Here is an 18,155-nt window from a genome sequence, read left to right on the forward strand (position 1 = left end):
TCAGGTGATTGTGCTTTGTTCATTGCCCAAATTTGCCGCTTTAACCATTAAACATTTAAACGCTCTGACTTTGCCGGCAAATATCAGTGAAAATTTCACTGTCACCAAACTTTTTCTGGATTGTAATCAACTTGTATAGGATGTCCAGAAAAATCTTCATCACTGACCCGAAAATTAACCGAAAATTTCCCGGAAATTTTGTCGAAAAAATTTTATTTTTGCCAAACTTTTTCAGAAGACTTCCCGACTGATAAAAATGGCTTGGGCAAATTTTCGTGTAAGCGGGCGTTCCAGACTCTTTTTTTAAAAACATTCAGTTTGTATAGATAAAATCCAAAAACATTCAGATATTTTTTTTTTTTTTTTTTTTTTTTTTTTTGGTCTGGAACATGTTCGATCGAATGAAGCACAGATTCGATCGGATGAAGAACAGATTCGATCGGATGAAGAACTGGTTCGATCAGCTATTTGAATTTGACACTTAGAGCGGGAAAACCAGTTCGATCGAATACAATCTGATTCGATCGAATGAAGTCAATCGAATGGGCGGGAAAACTGGCGTTTGAATTTGACACTTTTGAGCGGGAAGACTGATTCGATCGAATCAGTCAATCGAATAGGCCTATTCGATCGAATGGGGAACTCGTTCGATCGAATGGCATATTCGACTCCTTCATCGCCAGCCCAGAAAACGCGAAGAACACGAAGAACACACCAACAGTTTAACGTCCAGAACGCATAAAATCAAGAGCTCGGCTTGCTAGATCGGTTGTTAGACCTTTCTAGCGGTAACCGTGGCTCTGATACCAATTGTTGGCTCAGCCGGGACCGAGACGATCCGAGCGCGTTCGAGACGGAAGGTTTGTAGACCAAAGACGGATAGAAACAAACACGAAACAAACGATTTCATTGATAAAAACGAAAGATTACATGCTTGTTTAAACACTGAAATCACGATCTATGGCAGGGGGAGGTCGAGCATGGCCTCCCCCCTCATCCGGACAGCACCTGGGCTCCGGGCACGCAAAAACCTCTACTGTTCACGCCTGAAAGCTGGTATTTATACCCGCTGCCATTCGGTCAGGACTCATTCGATCGAATGAGTCCTATTCGATCGAATGGCAGACTCATTCGATCGAATCAGAAACTCATTCGATCGAATGAGTATCCATTTGAAAATGCTCTTTCAAATGGATCACTTTCAGCGTGAACCACTACCTAGGTGTACAGCATACAACATAAACATTCTAAACTATTCGCCAAGCGACGGCCACACAATGTGCACCAACAGTTAGTCGCGCTAACCGCCGATCTGGATGGTCGAATGATTGCATAGTGTCTACTCGCTTGCTCGTGAGGCACGAGTGAGGGGCGAAACACATGAGTCTTGGTTGTGTTATGCCTTATGTAGTTCATAATTATCGTATTCATTGCTAGCTTACGATGGGTCAAACGATTACTTGTTTTCATTTAATGTATACATGAAATGCTTTCGAACGAAAAGGTTTACAAACTTTAAACGCTAAAACCTGTGAACTCACCAACATTACGTTGACATTTCAAAGTATGTTTTTCAGGTACTTAAAGCACAATAACTCAAGTGGAAAGCGTCGTAGGATTACATGCACACAGGTGTCGGATACGCATTCTGGAGGATTTTACTTGTATAACCCATGTCTTGGGTCATATGGGCAAAACCTTTAAAACAATGTCATTTCATAAATGTTTTGAGACTTAAACGTTGATTTTGGGATGTAAACTCTGAATTTTAACTATGTATCCAATTTGTGTGTTTGTGTTTGCAATAATCATATGCTTTGACAACCACATTCGTCACCCCTTGCGATTCCACCGAGGCGGGTGTGACAGATTGGTATCAGAGCCATTGGTTATAGCGAACTAGGAGTCTAAATGAACCCGGTCTATAACTAAATGACTTTACAAAAACGTTTTCGTAAATACGTGGCTTGTTAAAGCATTTTTAAAAATCATGTATCCTTTCGAAATTATTTTCAGTTACTTGTGCTTAGTCGCTACACACGTGTTGCATGTAAATTACCATGAAATGTTATACATCTACTTATGTATAGTTACCTATATGTATAGTCGCATGCATCTTAGCTTCATTATTTTATACGGATATTGTTGTCGCAGCATGTCGTCTAGCAGTCACCCCATTGTGATCACGGATTCCGAGGATGAGCCGACTAAGTATCACTCCACCACTGATCCCTCTGAGCGTCACTCGTCCTCCGAGCAGTCCGAGCCTCACTCCATGACTGAGGATGAGGCGGAGGCCTCCGAGGATGATGAGCCTGTCGATGCCCCTGATGCCTTTGATGACCCGATTGTCCCTGATATCCCTATTGACCCTGTTTTACCAGTTCACCCTGATGCCCATGTCGCCCCATTTGCCCCTAATGCCCATATCGTCTCTGATAACTATGCCCAGGAGCCGAGTCACCGACCCCGACGACGAGTGGGTTTTCGCAGTCTTACCCCTCCTCCATTAGTTCCAAGGGAGCCAGCATACTGTTACCGCAAGAAAAGCGGAGGTCCTCTGAGGATGATGGCGCCCGGGAAAACCAATCGAATTCCGGCTAAGAGGAAGTTAGCCTCTCGTTCAGCAGATGAGAAGCCGCCTAGTAGGAGACGCTGTTATCACACTCATCTCAGGACTATTCCATGGATGCCTCGCACACTTGCTCGCTGGAGAGACTTGGATGGCATACCATCTACATATGAGCGTGGGGAGTCTTCTCGTTCAGCCCCACCGCTACCCCTCACTAGGGAGCTGGTAGAAGACGAGTTATGAGCTCCTCAATAACCATAAGCCTAAATTAAAATTCCTCAAACCATTTGGGTGTCCTTGTACAATGCTTAAACGAGAGGCGGATAAATTTGATGAAAAGGCAATTGAAGTTATTTTCTTGGTTATGTGTCGCCTAAGAAACATGCCTTTAGTTTTACTTCTTGGTTTCTAGAAGGATGACATAATGTGTATTTTCAAAGATACACTACACCACCTACCGGCAATGTACTTGATTGGATGTTTGATTATGATGAGTTATTTAAGTCGTTTACTCCATCAATTGAGGTACCAAAATAGGATTTGATTCGTTCATATTTGGAAGAACAACTATTTTCCATACCAAGATCTTCTATTTATGATGATGACGTGGTACAAAATCAACCTGAGACATCGGATTATGTCTCTATTTCTTCAAGCGATGCTAATTTTGAAGATTCTTCTTCTGATCCATTTGTTTCACTAAAGATTTTCATGAGTTACATGTTGGAGAATTTTCTCAACCATTGAATGATTTAGCTATTGAAGAAAACATCACTAATTTAGAAGACAATGTTGTTGTTTCTGAGAATCCGACTTGTCGGATTAACTCGTATCATCCTCAGGACAATATCATTGGTGATCTTAATGATGGTGTTCGTACGCGACATCAAGTTGCTAATGTATGTGAAGATAAGGTATTGTATGCATACGCTGACATGCATGATTCAAGAATCATGAGGTAAACCCGATACACTTGATTTTTATCTCAAGTAGAGCCGACAAGTGTTCCTATGGCACTTCAAGATTCCTCTTGGGTAGAAGCAATGCAAGAAGAATTGCAACAGTTTGTACGACTGGGTGTGTGGAATCTCATTGATAAACCAGATTGGGTTAAAGTGTAAAAAGGATGATCGTGGGGTTATCGTTGGAAATAAAGCACGATTAGTTGTGCAAGGATTCAATCAGCAAGAATGCGTGGATTGCACCGAAGTATATGCTTATTTTGCAAAATTGGAGGCTATACATATTTTTCTAGCCTACGCAGCCTTAAGAATTTTAATATTTATCAAATGGACATTAAGAGTGTGTTTCTTAACGGGAACTCATGAAGAGGTGTATGTGAAGCAGCCTCCTGATTTTGAAGATATTAACTATCCCGAGCGTGTTTACCGATTGAACAAGGCTCTTTATGGTCTTCACCAAGCCCCAAGAACTTGGTATAACACACTTGCTAACCATCTGATCGATAGTGGTTTCAAACGACGAACTGCTGATTGGCTCTCTTTAACAAGAGAGTTGAAGAAGATTTGCTCCTTGTCCAGATTTATATCGATGACATCATATTTAGCTCCCCAAACGGCACGTTATATAAGGATTTCAAGAATTCTATGCAGACCCAGTTCCAGATAACCTCGATGGGAGAAATGAGTTTCTTTTTAGGGTTGCAGGTTCATCAGTATGACGACGAGATCTTTATCCATCAGACAAAGTATGTGAACGGTGTCTTGAGCTGATTCAAAATCACTACCGGAAAAGTCCATTCTACTCCTTATCCCGTCGGTCACAATTTGTCACCGCGCGCAATGGATGATTCTGCTGATCCGACTCTTTACAGAGCGATGATTGGATCTTTAATGTATATAACTTCATCGCATCCTAATATAATGTTTTTTGTTTGTGTGTGTGCCAAGTATCTATCGAGTCCCCGAGTGACACATCTGGCAGTTGTGGAGCGAATTTTTCACTATCTGAGTAGTAATCCTGGCATTCGGTTATGGTATCCTAAGGATGATAATTTCGATCTTACTACTTTCTCAGATCCTAACTATGGAGGATGCAAGATCAACTTCAAGTCAATGACGGTGGGTTGTCAATTTTAAGGAAACCGGCTTGTTTCCTGGCAGTGTAAGAGTGGCCAACGGTCTCTACTTGAATCGCTGAAGCTCAATACGTGGCAACCTCGAGTTCCTATTCACATTTTTTATGGATCCAATAACATTTGCGAGATTATGGTTTGAAGTTTCTTACTACTCCATTTTTTATAGATAACTATGCTGTCATTTGTATCATGAAGAACCCCGTGCACCACTCTTAAACTAAACATATTGAAATTCGATATCATTTTATCTGTGATTGTTATGAAAAGAAATAAATTGACACTAAAAGTTCACACAGATCATCAAAAGACAGACCTTTTTACCAAATCTTTTGTAAAACGAGATTCAAATTTTTGCTCAGTTTAAATGGTTTAAAATCAGTTGCTAATATCCCAAAGCTCATGTAATCATTTTTATGTTTTTGTACAGTTTTTGTTTGTTATTTTTCTTTCTTTAATACTTTGGTGTTTGGGGGGGGGGGAGAAAAATGGGAAAAATACAAAAATATTGTGCTTTCAGTTTGTATAGATAAAATCCAAAAACATTCAGATATTTTGAAAACTCAAGAAGACGTTAAAAACATTAACTACTAAAACATTAAAAAAATGTGCTTCTCAAAATGATTTTTGAAGCAAAAAGGGAAAATGATAGCACATTGATCATTTGTATTATAAATTTCAGTTTAAAAATAGGCATAAAAGACTGTGCGTGTTTTCCATCCGGGTATTCACAAATGTGAATATTATTTTGTTCCAAAGGTGAACCCGCAGTATACTGCCCATTACAAGTCATTAAACTTGATCACAATTCTAGTTTGTATAAACATTCACTACTGACTTGATCAAACCACGCAGTAAGTCATGCAATTGTTCCTTCCTTACTCGCATCTTAATACCATTAAGAAATGGACCACCAGGGATATAGTGTATATAAGAAATACAGATGAAATCGTGCGTACTCATCCATGGAAAAATAACTCGAAGTATTGCTTCATAACGGGAGTATATCTTGTAGTAGGGATTATTTGCTAGATTGCTAAAAACTATAAATCATATATTTTGATAACCGGTGTAATTGTTTAAGTCAAGTTGGGGTGACATGGTATAAATCAAATTAAGACTGAATCGAGATTAGAGACTAATAGTTTTCGATAGCTTGTGCTTTAAATTGAACTTTAATCATACACAGGATTTCCTGAAACATTTGTTATAAGTTTTAAGTGGATAACAAATACCAATGACCAACTTAACAACAGTCATAATAAAGCCGAAAGGTAAACATGTGATGGATGAATTTCTTGATCAATATGATTCTCGACTCAACTCACAAAAATATGTACTGCTTTTGTAGATTACATTTTATTTTCTGCGTCATTTTTAGTTTTTTTTTTTTTTTAATTTGAAAATATTAAAAATCCAAAAAGATTTTATTTTCTGGATTATTTTCATTTACCGAGCTATGTGGATAAAATATTCGAAAAGAAAACGATTTTCCCACGTTTTAAGTTAAGTTTGTTAAAGTAAACATTTTTACCATATTTTTTTTTACCTTTTGGGTAAAGTTTTAATGTATTTTTAAGGTGAAATTTATCAAAATGTTGGTTTTGATAGTTAATTATTGGTTTTGAAATGGTAAAATACCATTTTTTAGGTAATTTCACCGTTCGTTACAACTGTTGTAAATAATGAGTACTCATTGTTTAATGTAAACAACGAATGGATGATCATTCGTTGAAGTATGACAACGAATGTATTACATTTGTTACCCATGCACATTCGCTTCCGCTATCTAATAACGAATGGGAATTAATTCATTAAAACAATTTAACGAATGAATAAAGAATAAGAGGTCATTCGCTAAGATTTAGGTATGTGTTTATTCGTTAAATATGTTTACGAATGAGCATACTAATGAACAGTCATTTGTGTATTTAAAGATAACCAATGAGTCTATTCGTTGCCTACGGTTATGTGCCAAGTGAACGGCCTATATAAACCCAAAGTTAAATGAATGAATCTCTATTCGTTCATACTGTTTACCTAGAAAAACGAGAGAACAGAGAGAGACTAACACAATTTTTTTCCAGAATTCATAACCTCGATTTTATCTTGTTTAAGTGATTTCTTTGCTTTCAGCAGGTAATGACGACTACTATGATGTGTTGACTATCAGTTTTTGTCTAGATTTAAGGGTTTAATAAGATGGAATATTAAACAGACAAAAAATTGACTAATTACCATTGAAATGACTCAATTAAATCAATTCAAGTGTTAGGGTTTGTTATCGAGATTTTTTCAAACACAGGGATATAAATTTGATTGTATAAATCTAATGTTTGAACAGAATTGTAAATTCAAATTGCATGTTTGACTATCTGTGTTCTTGATAATTTTGACTTTGACTAATGTTAATCAAAAAGATCATTCGTCTCTTCACATTCCCTTTGTAACAAATGAGGTGTTCATTCATAATATTGATAACGAATGTGAATTCATTCGTTATAAGTTGTACCGAATAAGTGTCATTTGTTAAACTTGTTTAACGAATGAAAATTATATTTAACGAATGTACTCATTAGTTTAATTTGTTTTAACGAATGTAACGATTCGTTAAACTAATGTAATGAATGAGTAACGACTGTGACCATTTGTTAAACTAATGTAACGAATTACTAACGAATGAGAGTTTTTTAATTTTGATCAGAAAGAAATTTTACCAAGTGTTGATATTAAACATTCGGTTTTTACAAATACGGCCGAGGAGTTAAATATCTAGGCTCCGACTCTGGAAAAATCAGTTGTTCAAGCTGAAGAAGTTCAGATCGTTAAATTGTCGTATGAAAAGAAGCATAATATATGTGCGTTCTTGGGTGAAGACTTTTTTGGAAGTCTGATGTTTGGAGATGTTATATCGTTTATCATGTGATCAAGGATACACTATGCTATCTCCGATGAGACTCCTATTTATTTTATCATCATTTGAGGCTTCGGGATTACTGCAGAGTATGTTCAATAAGAGAATCACATCAAGGCCATCGTGGAAAACAAGAAGATTATTATTGATGTGCCCTTGATTCGAAAAGTGTTGCAGTTTCAGGACATTATAGATGATCAATGTGAGTTTGATAAGGATTTGATACGTGGTTTGTTTGGGCGTCTCAAGTACAAAGGTGATTTTACCAAGTCCCAATACAACATAGCGTATTTATGCGAGCAGTATAAGTACCTTATCGATATACTTAATACATTGTCTCGGCGGACGTAAAGGTGGTTATGACGAATGCCAGATTATGTTGTAGTCAGCATTCGTGGCGTTGGTTCTAAACAAGTCGTTCAACTTCTTTGAACTCGTATTTTATCAGATAAAGGAGAACTGCATGACGCGCCATGTGAAGAACAAGTTCCTCATGCACCCGAGGTTCTTGCAGCTGATGATAAACCATATTGAGCCGAATCTGATGAAAGATCCAGATTATTCAGTTAATCTTTTTGGAACACATGAAAGAAGATACAATGAGGCGTGTTCAAACTTATCGTAATCAGGATACTAAGAATAGGCCTAAGATCAAAAGGCTTATTGGTCATCTTGCTCGTGTTAATTATGAATGTCTACCTAATGGTCGTTGGGTTCACGACGATTCGGATTCCGAACATGAAGGTGGAGAAGGTGGGAACGATGGTGATGATGGTGGGAATGCTAGAAATGGGGGAGATGGTGGTGATGCAGCTCGTGAAGCTGCTGAGCGTAAACAAAAAGGTAAGGCTATTGCAACGGACAAGCCTGCTAAACGTCGAACCTGTAGAGGTTCTAATGTGAAGATTGGTGATTTCATACCACGACACACTGTTAATGTATCTTCCCAAAAAAAAGTGGTGGCTACTACTCCTACTAGTACCTCGGTTGGTGGTGAAGGGTCGAATAAGCAATTAGTAGTGTACACTGATACTACTAATGTGCAGTCTATTGATTCTGTAAAGGCGGACATGATCCTATTCATGGATAATGAGAAGGGGATGGTGATGAGCATGGTTAATGCGGATGAAATCAAAGAAGGTGAGTTTGCTAATTGTTCATTATCGAAAGAACAAATCGCTTTGCTTCAGATGTGTTGGAGAAAGAGACGACTTGGAGGTCGTGGATGACGAGGAGGTACGGTTTGATACGAGTATTCCAACTGGGAATACGTCGTTTGATTATGACGAAGTGGAGGTAGAAGAAGTGACAGTCGAGGAATACCTTGATCTGTATACTCGTACTAACACAGATGAAGGGATTCCATTTTTCAAAACATAATATTATCAAGCGGTTGTTAAACGTTTGGAAAAGAAGAAAAAGAAGACAAAAGTAAGTGAAACGGGTTTTGGATCGAAGGATTCAGAGGTTAATGTATTCAAAGGGATGGTTGGACACAATAAGGCTCGGATGAACAAGCTTATTGCGGAACAGGAAGATGACAAGCAGTTGAAAGCACATGCTACTGTTTATCAAATGAAGAGGTTCAAAGCCTCGAAGACGATGAAGGGTGATATAATCTCATGGTTATATGATTCTTAGCTGAAACTCTATATCGTCAAATGGGAGCACGACATCCAATACTTTCAATGTACTGATGATGTTCTTACATTACCGAGGTGGTGAAAACTAGATGGCGGATTAGTTCTATCGGCATCTATTACATGAGGTAAAACATGTTTTAAGTTTTTCAAGTCACAGGTTTCGACGCGCAAGTATATTGATGAGATAGATCTGAGAACTGGCTGGAGGAAACTGATTTTTAAAGTAAAGCCGCCGCGCACATTGAAGAAAGTTCCCGTTAAGACTTTTCCTCTAAGTCTTTCAAGTAGTTTAATAGGTGGTATTATGATAACCGTACTGGTTAAGTCGTGATTGTGTTGAGATCAGGGATGAAGACGGAGTTTATACGAGTAATCGACCCGATGTGGTTGGTTAATTTTTCTATATTAGACAACGAAGTCCTATTCAAAAAAATTGGATTCGTTGGGCTGACGTGAAAGAAAAAGAAGCCGCTCTACAATTGCAACGTGTTGTTCGTGTTTATCATGCGTTTGGAATTCATAGTTGTGCTGAGTGGAAGACCAAGCGCTTCAAGTGATCAAGACAAAGTGCTCGAGAGGAGGGGATTTGTTAGTACATGTTTTGTCGCCTCGCTCTTTCTGTAATTGTATTTGGTCTTTATAATGTAAATGGGTATTTTGGTAAATGTACAAGGATACATTCATTATGTAAATGTGATATTCGTTAGAGTAGTTAATAATAAATGTGCTCATTCGTATTTATTTTGGTCTATTCGTTAGGATTGTTAAAGAATGAGGACAACAAATGGTTTATTCGTTAGTCTTAAAGTATCAGCTTAATGTATGATGAATGTGCTCATCCGTACAAACATCAATGGAAACATGTGTTAATTAAGTTGTAATAGGGATTCTAGTTGGTTTTGAGGTTTTGCTATATAGTTTCTTTACAAATTTAAAATATGTGGGATCAACCTTGGAATACAATCTAACTAGTAACTAGTCACAAAAGAATCAGAAAAAGGGGTCACCATTTGTGGTTAGGCCGTAAGATAGTAACAAATGGTGATTGTCAAGTTTTGTTTACTAATTTGTTAGCATACTATTAGTATATTATTAGTTTGTTTATAATGTTTAAACTACAAAATAGTTTAAGATATGAACCGATTGTTTACTAATTTGTTAGCATACCTTAATTACATACATAGACTACTAACGTTAGAACCCATACACTAACATATGTCTTAATTTAATAGTGTTTTATAAACACAATCGAATGAAGACAATAAGTTAAGACTCAAATTATACATTGTCAAAAATATTAAGTTTTTGGATTTGAGTGTATAATATGAAGTATATATATCGGGCTATTTAACATTGTCTTGGTCTTATAAAATCCATTGCCAACGATTCTGGTTTGTCGGGTTCACTTACACGTGGGTCCTGACAATTTCTAAAATTACCCAACGCATGTTGACGGTATGTATGGCTTCGCAAGACCTTTATATGATCTAGTTAATGCAAATTATGTCAACTAAAAACCTGTGAAGTACAAGTACATTTATGATATGTACGAATATTGACTTGAAAATTGGCGATTGTCATAGTAGAATATTAAAAATCATGAACTTAACAAATTATGAAAAATAAGTTAGTAATATTCAATCAAAATTGAAGAGGATGTAGTCCGTACCTCTCAACCATTCTCAAACTTGGAATTAGAGGTGTTCAAAAAAACCGGTTATAGAACCGGTTTGGTCGGTTTAACCGAAAACCGGTTAATAGAAAAACCGGTTATTAAAAAACCGGTTAGACCGGTTATTGAACCGCCGGTTAGTACTTCGGTTACTCATTCGTGGACAAAAACCGGTTATTGAACCGGTTAGTAAAAAAACCGGTTAAATTTAAAAAACGGTTATTAAAAAACCGGTTAACCTAAAAACCGGTTAACCGGTTAACGGTCAAAAACTGGTTAGGTTAACCGGTTTTTTGACCGTTATAAAACGGCCATATGACCGTTTGGGTCCTTTTTTGCCCGTTTTTTCTTGATTTCTAGCCGTTTTTTTTAACATTTTACCCCCACAAACAACTATATATAGTTTAGGTTGGGTAGGTTAGCTCACACTCGATTATACAACTCTACTAGCTCTAAACGTTTATTTCATACGCGATTATTTTGTTATCTCACACTCAATTATACCACATTACCACTCCATACGCTCTTATTTCGTAGTCGTTTATTTCATACTCGTACTCGTTTATTTCATACTCGATTATACGCTCTTATTTCCGATCCTCGCCGCCATGGCCAAAGATTTACTAACGGTCCAAGCTTCCACGGTAGCTTCGGAGTCTGTTTTTCTGTTTCTGGCAGGGTTATATCGATTAGGAGGACTCGACTCACTGCACCAGCTATAGAGATGTCGATTTGCTACAAGGATTACTTGGACTCTTTAGATAGGGCACAACATCAACGCTCACTCGAGGGGGAAATGGAGTATGAAGCGGGCTTGTATGAAGACGAGGTCAATGAAGGACACACTCAACCAATGACCGATGAAGAAGCCGCGTACGACGATTACCTAAGAAATAGCTCGGGATCGGGTAGCGAAGAAAATTAGTTAAAGAAACAGCAAACATGGAGGCAAATCATGAGTAAGAAACAGCAAGTTGTTCATGTAATCGTGTCTAAGCATTCTTTTTCCTAGTATGTGCTCTTATTTACTTGTTGATTTGGATTTTTCTAATTTAGTTAAAGAAACAGCAAACATGGAGGCAAATCATGAACAAACTGCGATTGGGAACAACAGGAGCATCTGCTAGTTCACGATTTAATGTTTGTATTTTTGAGTTAAATCATGAACAACAGTTCTTGGCAGAGATTTCTTCAGTGTTAATGATTTAATGTTTGTATTTTTGAGTTACGAATATGCGATAACGATTTAATGTTTGTATTTTTAATGTAAAAACTATAAATGAAAGTTATGTGTTTTTAATCTTTGGTTTGTTGAAAACACATTCACCAACACACACTCATACTCATCTTCCAAGCAAAGAACCCTAACAACGAAAGCAAAGAATGGCTTCGGTCAGTCCGTTTTGCCTTGTAGTTACCGGTTTGCCTTGTAGTTACCGGTTTGTTTATACTGTGAAAAAATAATGGTCTTCATTAAGTACAAAATATAAAAACAAATATTCGTATTTGAAACCGCGAAATTTAAAAAAAAAAAAAAAAAAAAAAAAAAACCGGTTAATAAAAAAAACCGGTTAATAAAAAAACCGGTTTATTAACCGGTTCTAACCGGTTTCTAAACCGGTCCTAACCGGTTAGTCCGGTTAGGGTTTTGACAGAAAAAAAACCGGTTATTAACCGGTCCGGTTGTTAACCGAACCGGTTTTTTTAAAAAAACCGGTCCGGTTAATAACCGAACCGGTTTTTTTTAAAAAAACCGGTTTGTGCACCTCTACTTGGAATTCAGCTTGTAATCCGTACCTCTCACATTTCAAAAGTAATTATAATAACGGAAATGTGAATGAATCGATGATACCTAGAGTTTCTTTGTTGATAACAATAAGAGGTAAGCATCATGAATTCAGCTTGCCCTGTATTTGTATCCATGTACGCAACTCTTTGGTATCTGTTTTATCAACACGAAATTAATAGCTACAGAGATTATATTTTGTGATATGCCTTTAAAAAGTGTATGAATATTATACCGGCGGAGGAGAACATTGAGAATGTGTTGGGAGAAGGTTGATTTGCTGCTTTTTTGAGAGCCGCGAATAACACAAACCAGGAGAACCCCAGAGCTCATTCTCTACCTCGTCTCAATCCACTGGTAAGATCCCGTGCTACCGTCTGCGTTTTCTAGTAATAAATTGATGGTCATTACGATTTAGGAGATGAAGTCGATTAGAGTTTGTGTATTGAGGGGGATGATAATTCAGGGAGTGGTAACTGGTATCCGGCATAGAATAAGGGGCAGGAGAGAAAGTGTGGAACCTCCCTCAACTCCTCCTTTTAGCATCACTTTGAATGTTTCAGATCTAAAGTTAAATGGTTTAGGCGGCTGAGATGATCGAAAAATACAGTTAATGTTAGCGGGGACAATATATTATATAATTTTAATGGAGTTGTCTACACACACAAAAAAAAAACAAAGAAAAAAAAACACACACAATGCATATTGAAGCCAAGATTAACCAAGAATTACATCAAATCTCTAGTTATATTTCCATATAAACAAATAAAGAACCTTTACAAGAAACCATCTCCGCAAATCAAATACAAGAAAAATTAACATATTTAGATAGAATAACAAACTGATAGTCTGATCAAAATGCTTCTGTAAAGGTCATGGTGGATTGTGATGTGGTGTTGGATGATAATAAAGAATGTTCAGTATTATCAGAATATGAGGAACTAGTAGCAAATGTGTTCTTGTGATCATTAATACCACAAGCAGCTTTATCAGGTTTGCTTCTTATCTTGAGATCCATGAAATCCGAAATGAGGCCTGGTTTCGTGATCTTGATGTCATCTATTGGTCTCTCACCAGTCAACATCTTGACCACAGTTGACATCACAGGTCGAAGCTTCGGGTTGTCTTGTGTGCATAAAAGACCGATTTTCAAGTATCTACAAGCCTCTTCGGCATCAAAATTCCCATTCATTGCGGTGTCTACAAGCCCCACTAATTCATTTTTTTCATAGAGATCCCATGTCTGTTACAAACAAAACTTAATCAAATCATTCTGTCATATTATATAAAAAACAGTCAAACAATTATAATGAAGTGCCAGGTAAAGGGTATCAAATCAAATTAAATTACACTGAGTTACTTTACCATAAGTGTATCTTTTAATCAAAATGACATGTTGATGATTAATTGCTTACCCTCTCAAGAATAAACTGTTCAGCTAGAGGCAACAATGAGTTTGTGTTGCATCTTCCACTAACAATTTCCACAAGAAGAACACCAAAACTATAAACATCAGCTCTACTCGTCAACTGACCTCTAATTGCATACTCGGGTGCCAAATAACCACTGAACCAATGAAAGAAAACGAGAGTAAGAGACTTCTAATGAAAGAAAGTGATAATGAAGATGCGGGTCTTACATTGTTCCAGCCACTCGTGTGCTAACATGCGTCATATTCGCGGGTATTAACTTCGCTAAACCAAAATCCGAAATCTTTGGAGTTAAATCTTTATCAAGAAGAATATTGCTTGCTTTAATATCTCTATGAACTATATGTGGGCGCACTTCCTCATGAAGATATGCAAGCCCTTTTGCAAGTCCAATACAAATTTTGGTCCTTGTTCTCCAACTAAACTGGATTGAACTATGGCCTCCGCCTTAAAATAAAGGTGAACTTTTTAAAAAACAATGAACACGAAAACGAAATATTTTAGTAAGAAAAAAGCTTCGAGTTTGAATTACCAAGAAGGGTTTGAGCCAAACTGTTATTCTCAACATAATCATACACCAAAATCCTGTGATTTCCTTCAACACAGCATCCACAAAGCTTTGCTAAGTTTTCATGCTCAATATCACATATCACTTTAATTTCTGTCAAAAACTCTCTTGCTCCTTGTTGTGATTCAGCCGAAAGAACCTTTATAGCAGCAACTTTCCCATCTTTTAATCTTCCCTAAAGATTACAACTTTATCAATAATAATGATAACAGTATAAAAAAAAGAAACATATATATATGAGTGTGAAGATTTAATTACCTTGTAAACAGGACCAAATCCACCCTCCCCTATTTTGTTGGCAGGGCTGAAATCATCTGTAGCATTTCTTAGATCCTTGTAGGAGTAAAGTTTAAGATTCTGAACCTCGGATAACTCTGTACGTGATTGATTAATTAAGGGATTAGCAAGGTAATTAAGAAAGTTATAGATCAATGATTGTTTCAGGGTTTACCATCTTCAAATTCATTAAACCCTTTTGGTGGGTGTGCTCCTTGACCAAAGAAGAAGGAGAAACAACTCATATCTTCAAAAACTGAGAGACAGAAAACGTTAGAAATTAACATGTAAATTTTTATTATTATCAATTCACCAACCAAACCACTACCGGAATTAAATACCTGATAATGAAGTAAGCTTTAGATCAAGGCAAAGGAGATCTGCTCCTCCTTGGTAGTTTATTTACTATAGTCAATGCTAATGGTCTTCTCTCGTATGTAGTACGGATGTGAACACAAACGTTTATGTCTAAAAATGTCAACGCGTGTGTCGATTTTAGACAATAGTTCTAGATAGATAATGTTTATTCAAGTCCCTTTGCTTGTGCCAAACTATTGAATTTGGTCTCTTTTTTTTCTTTTCTTTTTCTTTATCGTTGGTACTGATAAATTATAACCCTTCAAATATTTTACTAGAGATGTATCAAATTTAAGTGACCAAAGATTCGTATCCTATCTGAACCACTTCAAATTTGAATAATTAACTTCTTTTTTTCTCAACAGCGAATGTATTATCTTTTATCTCTATATTGAATTTAATAACTCAAACTTTTAAAAATGAATCACAAAAGTCTCAAGTTTTGACATATTGACCGCCAACAAGCATTTTACAAACAAGGTTAGATTTCGTTAATTTTTTATGATGTGGATGATAACGGGTACGATGATATGGCGAAAACAATGACACGAACTGCTTATGTTGTAAAAATATTTTTTAATTATAATTTTCTAACCGAAATAAATGAACCGAACGACTTTTTTTAACCAAAATAAATTAACCGAACTACTTTGTTAGCAAAAATAAATGAACCGAACTACTTTTCTAACAAAAATAAATGAACCGAATCACTTTTTTTAGCAAAAATAGACGAACCAAACAACTTTATAGATTAAATTAATCGAACTACTTTTTTTAACAAAAATGAATAAATCCAACTACTTTTTTTAACAAAAATTAACGAGCCGAACAACTTTTATACAAAAATAAACGAACGCAGCCACTTTTTTAACAAAATAAACTAACCGAACCACTACCACCGTTCTGACATGTACCACTTCCAACGCGAAACGCATTTTGACCCGAACTCTCTCGACTTGAGTTTATATTTATTAGAAAGGTAGTTTGTTTCGTTGACTTTTGTTTAAAAAAAATTGGTTCGGTTCGTTGATTTATGTTAAAAAAAAGTGGTTCAGTTCGTTGATTTTTGTTAAAATAAAAGTGGTTCGTTTAGTTTTGTTATAAAAAATGGTTCAGTTCATTTATTTTTGTTAAAAAAAAGTCATTCGGTTCATTAATTTTTGTTTAAAGAAAAGCAATTCGTTCGTTTATTTTTGTTAAAAATTAGTTCGGTTCATTTATTTTTATTTTAAAAAAAGTGGTTCAGTTCGTTTATTTTAATTTGAAAAATGTAATTTTAATTTTAAAATATATTTTTATCGCATAAGCATTCTACATCACTATTTTTGCCACATCCACGTACACGTCATCATCTACATCATCAAAAACTAACGGAATCTAACCCCGTTAGTGAAAAGCTCGTTTGGTGGCCAATATGTCGAAACTTGGACTATTGTGGTATATTTATAAAGTTTGGCTTAGCTTAGATTATTAAATCCAATATCCGCTATTTGAATCTCATTCTTGAAAGAAACTTTTTACGGCATCTCGGCGTCAACATAATAATCCTTTATTCATCAGCATGTAGGGGTGTGCATGGGTCTGTTTGGGATGGTTTTGGGCCAAACCCATAACCATAAATGATATGTGGGTTAATAAATAACCATAACCAGTTTTTGAAGGTTAAAGCGAGTCGATTATGAATCAGTTAACGATGACCAAAACAATGTAATTGGGCCTAAAACTTTGGTAGCAAATATTACTATGTGGGCATATTTATTTACATTATTTCGTCAAATATATATAAACTATGGAAGCATGCGTAAATATGTGCGTGACAATACTTTATATGATTAAATAAACTAGTTTCCGAAGAAGATCACTCACCAAATTCAAGTTATATAAACCGAAGAGCAACTAGTATGCATATATTTGTATACTAGTGGGAAACCCGCACGATGCGGCGACGATAATTTAATATGGCGGGAACACGAGAATTCGGTTGATATTCGCTCGATTATTTAGAGACTCTGTATGGTTCTACACTTATTATGTTAACCGAAAAGGGGGGAATTTGCTTGTAGGGGTGCGCATGGTCGGACTGGGATGGTTTCGGGCCAAACCCAATATCATAACCGATATGTTGGTTAATTGATTAACATAACCATAAGCAATTTGTTTTGGGGTTTCGGTTAATTGGTTTTGAAGGCTATTGCAATTCAATTATGGGTTGGTTAATCGTTAACAAAACAATGTAATTTTACCAATTTAGCTTAAAATTAGTTAATTTATGGTTTTGTTAGTGATTATAACGGTTAACTTACTCACTTCTATTTGCTTGTATAGTATGTTTTTGAATGAAGTTATATGGTTCACTATTTTATACCAATATAACTGTTCAAACTAACTATACACAAATAATTCTAGTCTTTTAATTTTGATATAACATCCTAGCATATAAAGATTCAACACCACCAACAAAACCAAAGATGTATTTAAAAGAATGGTATATTTGATTGCATTTAAATGTTTTGAAAAGTATTAAATAAAATATTAAATAAAAAAAATAAAAAAAAAAGAATGGTATATTTGATTGCATTTAAATGTTTTGAAAAGTATTAAATAAAATAACTAAAAATTCAAAGTTAGAAGCTCAACATATAGTGTCCTCTGATGTTACCCATTCACCATCAACTGCTTCAGATGCTACACCACTTGTATGCTCGCATCATAATCTATTAACCCTTTCTTGAATGCATGAATTGGATCCATCTACCTCAACAACAGAAGTTTGCATGAATAATAACAAATGCAACTCAACAATTAAATTGAAACAATAAAACAAAGAGCAAGCATTATGTAA

General features: G+C 35.9%; 1 protein-coding gene across 1 annotated transcript; it reads right to left on the reverse strand.

Annotated features, from left to right (window-relative positions):
* Nucleotides 1-13,403: 13,403 nt before the first annotated feature.
* Nucleotides 13,404-15,358, reverse strand: LOC143600392 (cold-responsive protein kinase 1-like). Its single transcript, XM_077078096.1, has 7 exons — nucleotides 15,298-15,358; nucleotides 15,132-15,212; nucleotides 14,939-15,054; nucleotides 14,645-14,855; nucleotides 14,322-14,559; nucleotides 14,098-14,248; nucleotides 13,404-13,925 (listed from the first exon to the last, which is right to left on the reverse strand). Exons 2-7 carry the CDS (start codon nucleotides 15,199-15,201, stop codon nucleotides 13,536-13,538), a joined length of 1,176 nt encoding a protein of 391 aa, XP_076934211.1. The 5' UTR covers nucleotides 15,202-15,212; nucleotides 15,298-15,358; the 3' UTR covers nucleotides 13,404-13,535.
* Nucleotides 15,359-18,155: the final 2,797 nt, after the last annotated feature.

Source organism: Bidens hawaiensis, unplaced genomic scaffold (genome assembly GCF_021521415.1).
Source record: "Bidens hawaiensis isolate Kalapana, Puna unplaced genomic scaffold, B.hawaiensis_p1.1 tig00054021_1, whole genome shotgun sequence".
NCBI classification, from domain to species: Eukaryota; Viridiplantae; Streptophyta; class Magnoliopsida; order Asterales; family Asteraceae; genus Bidens; species Bidens hawaiensis.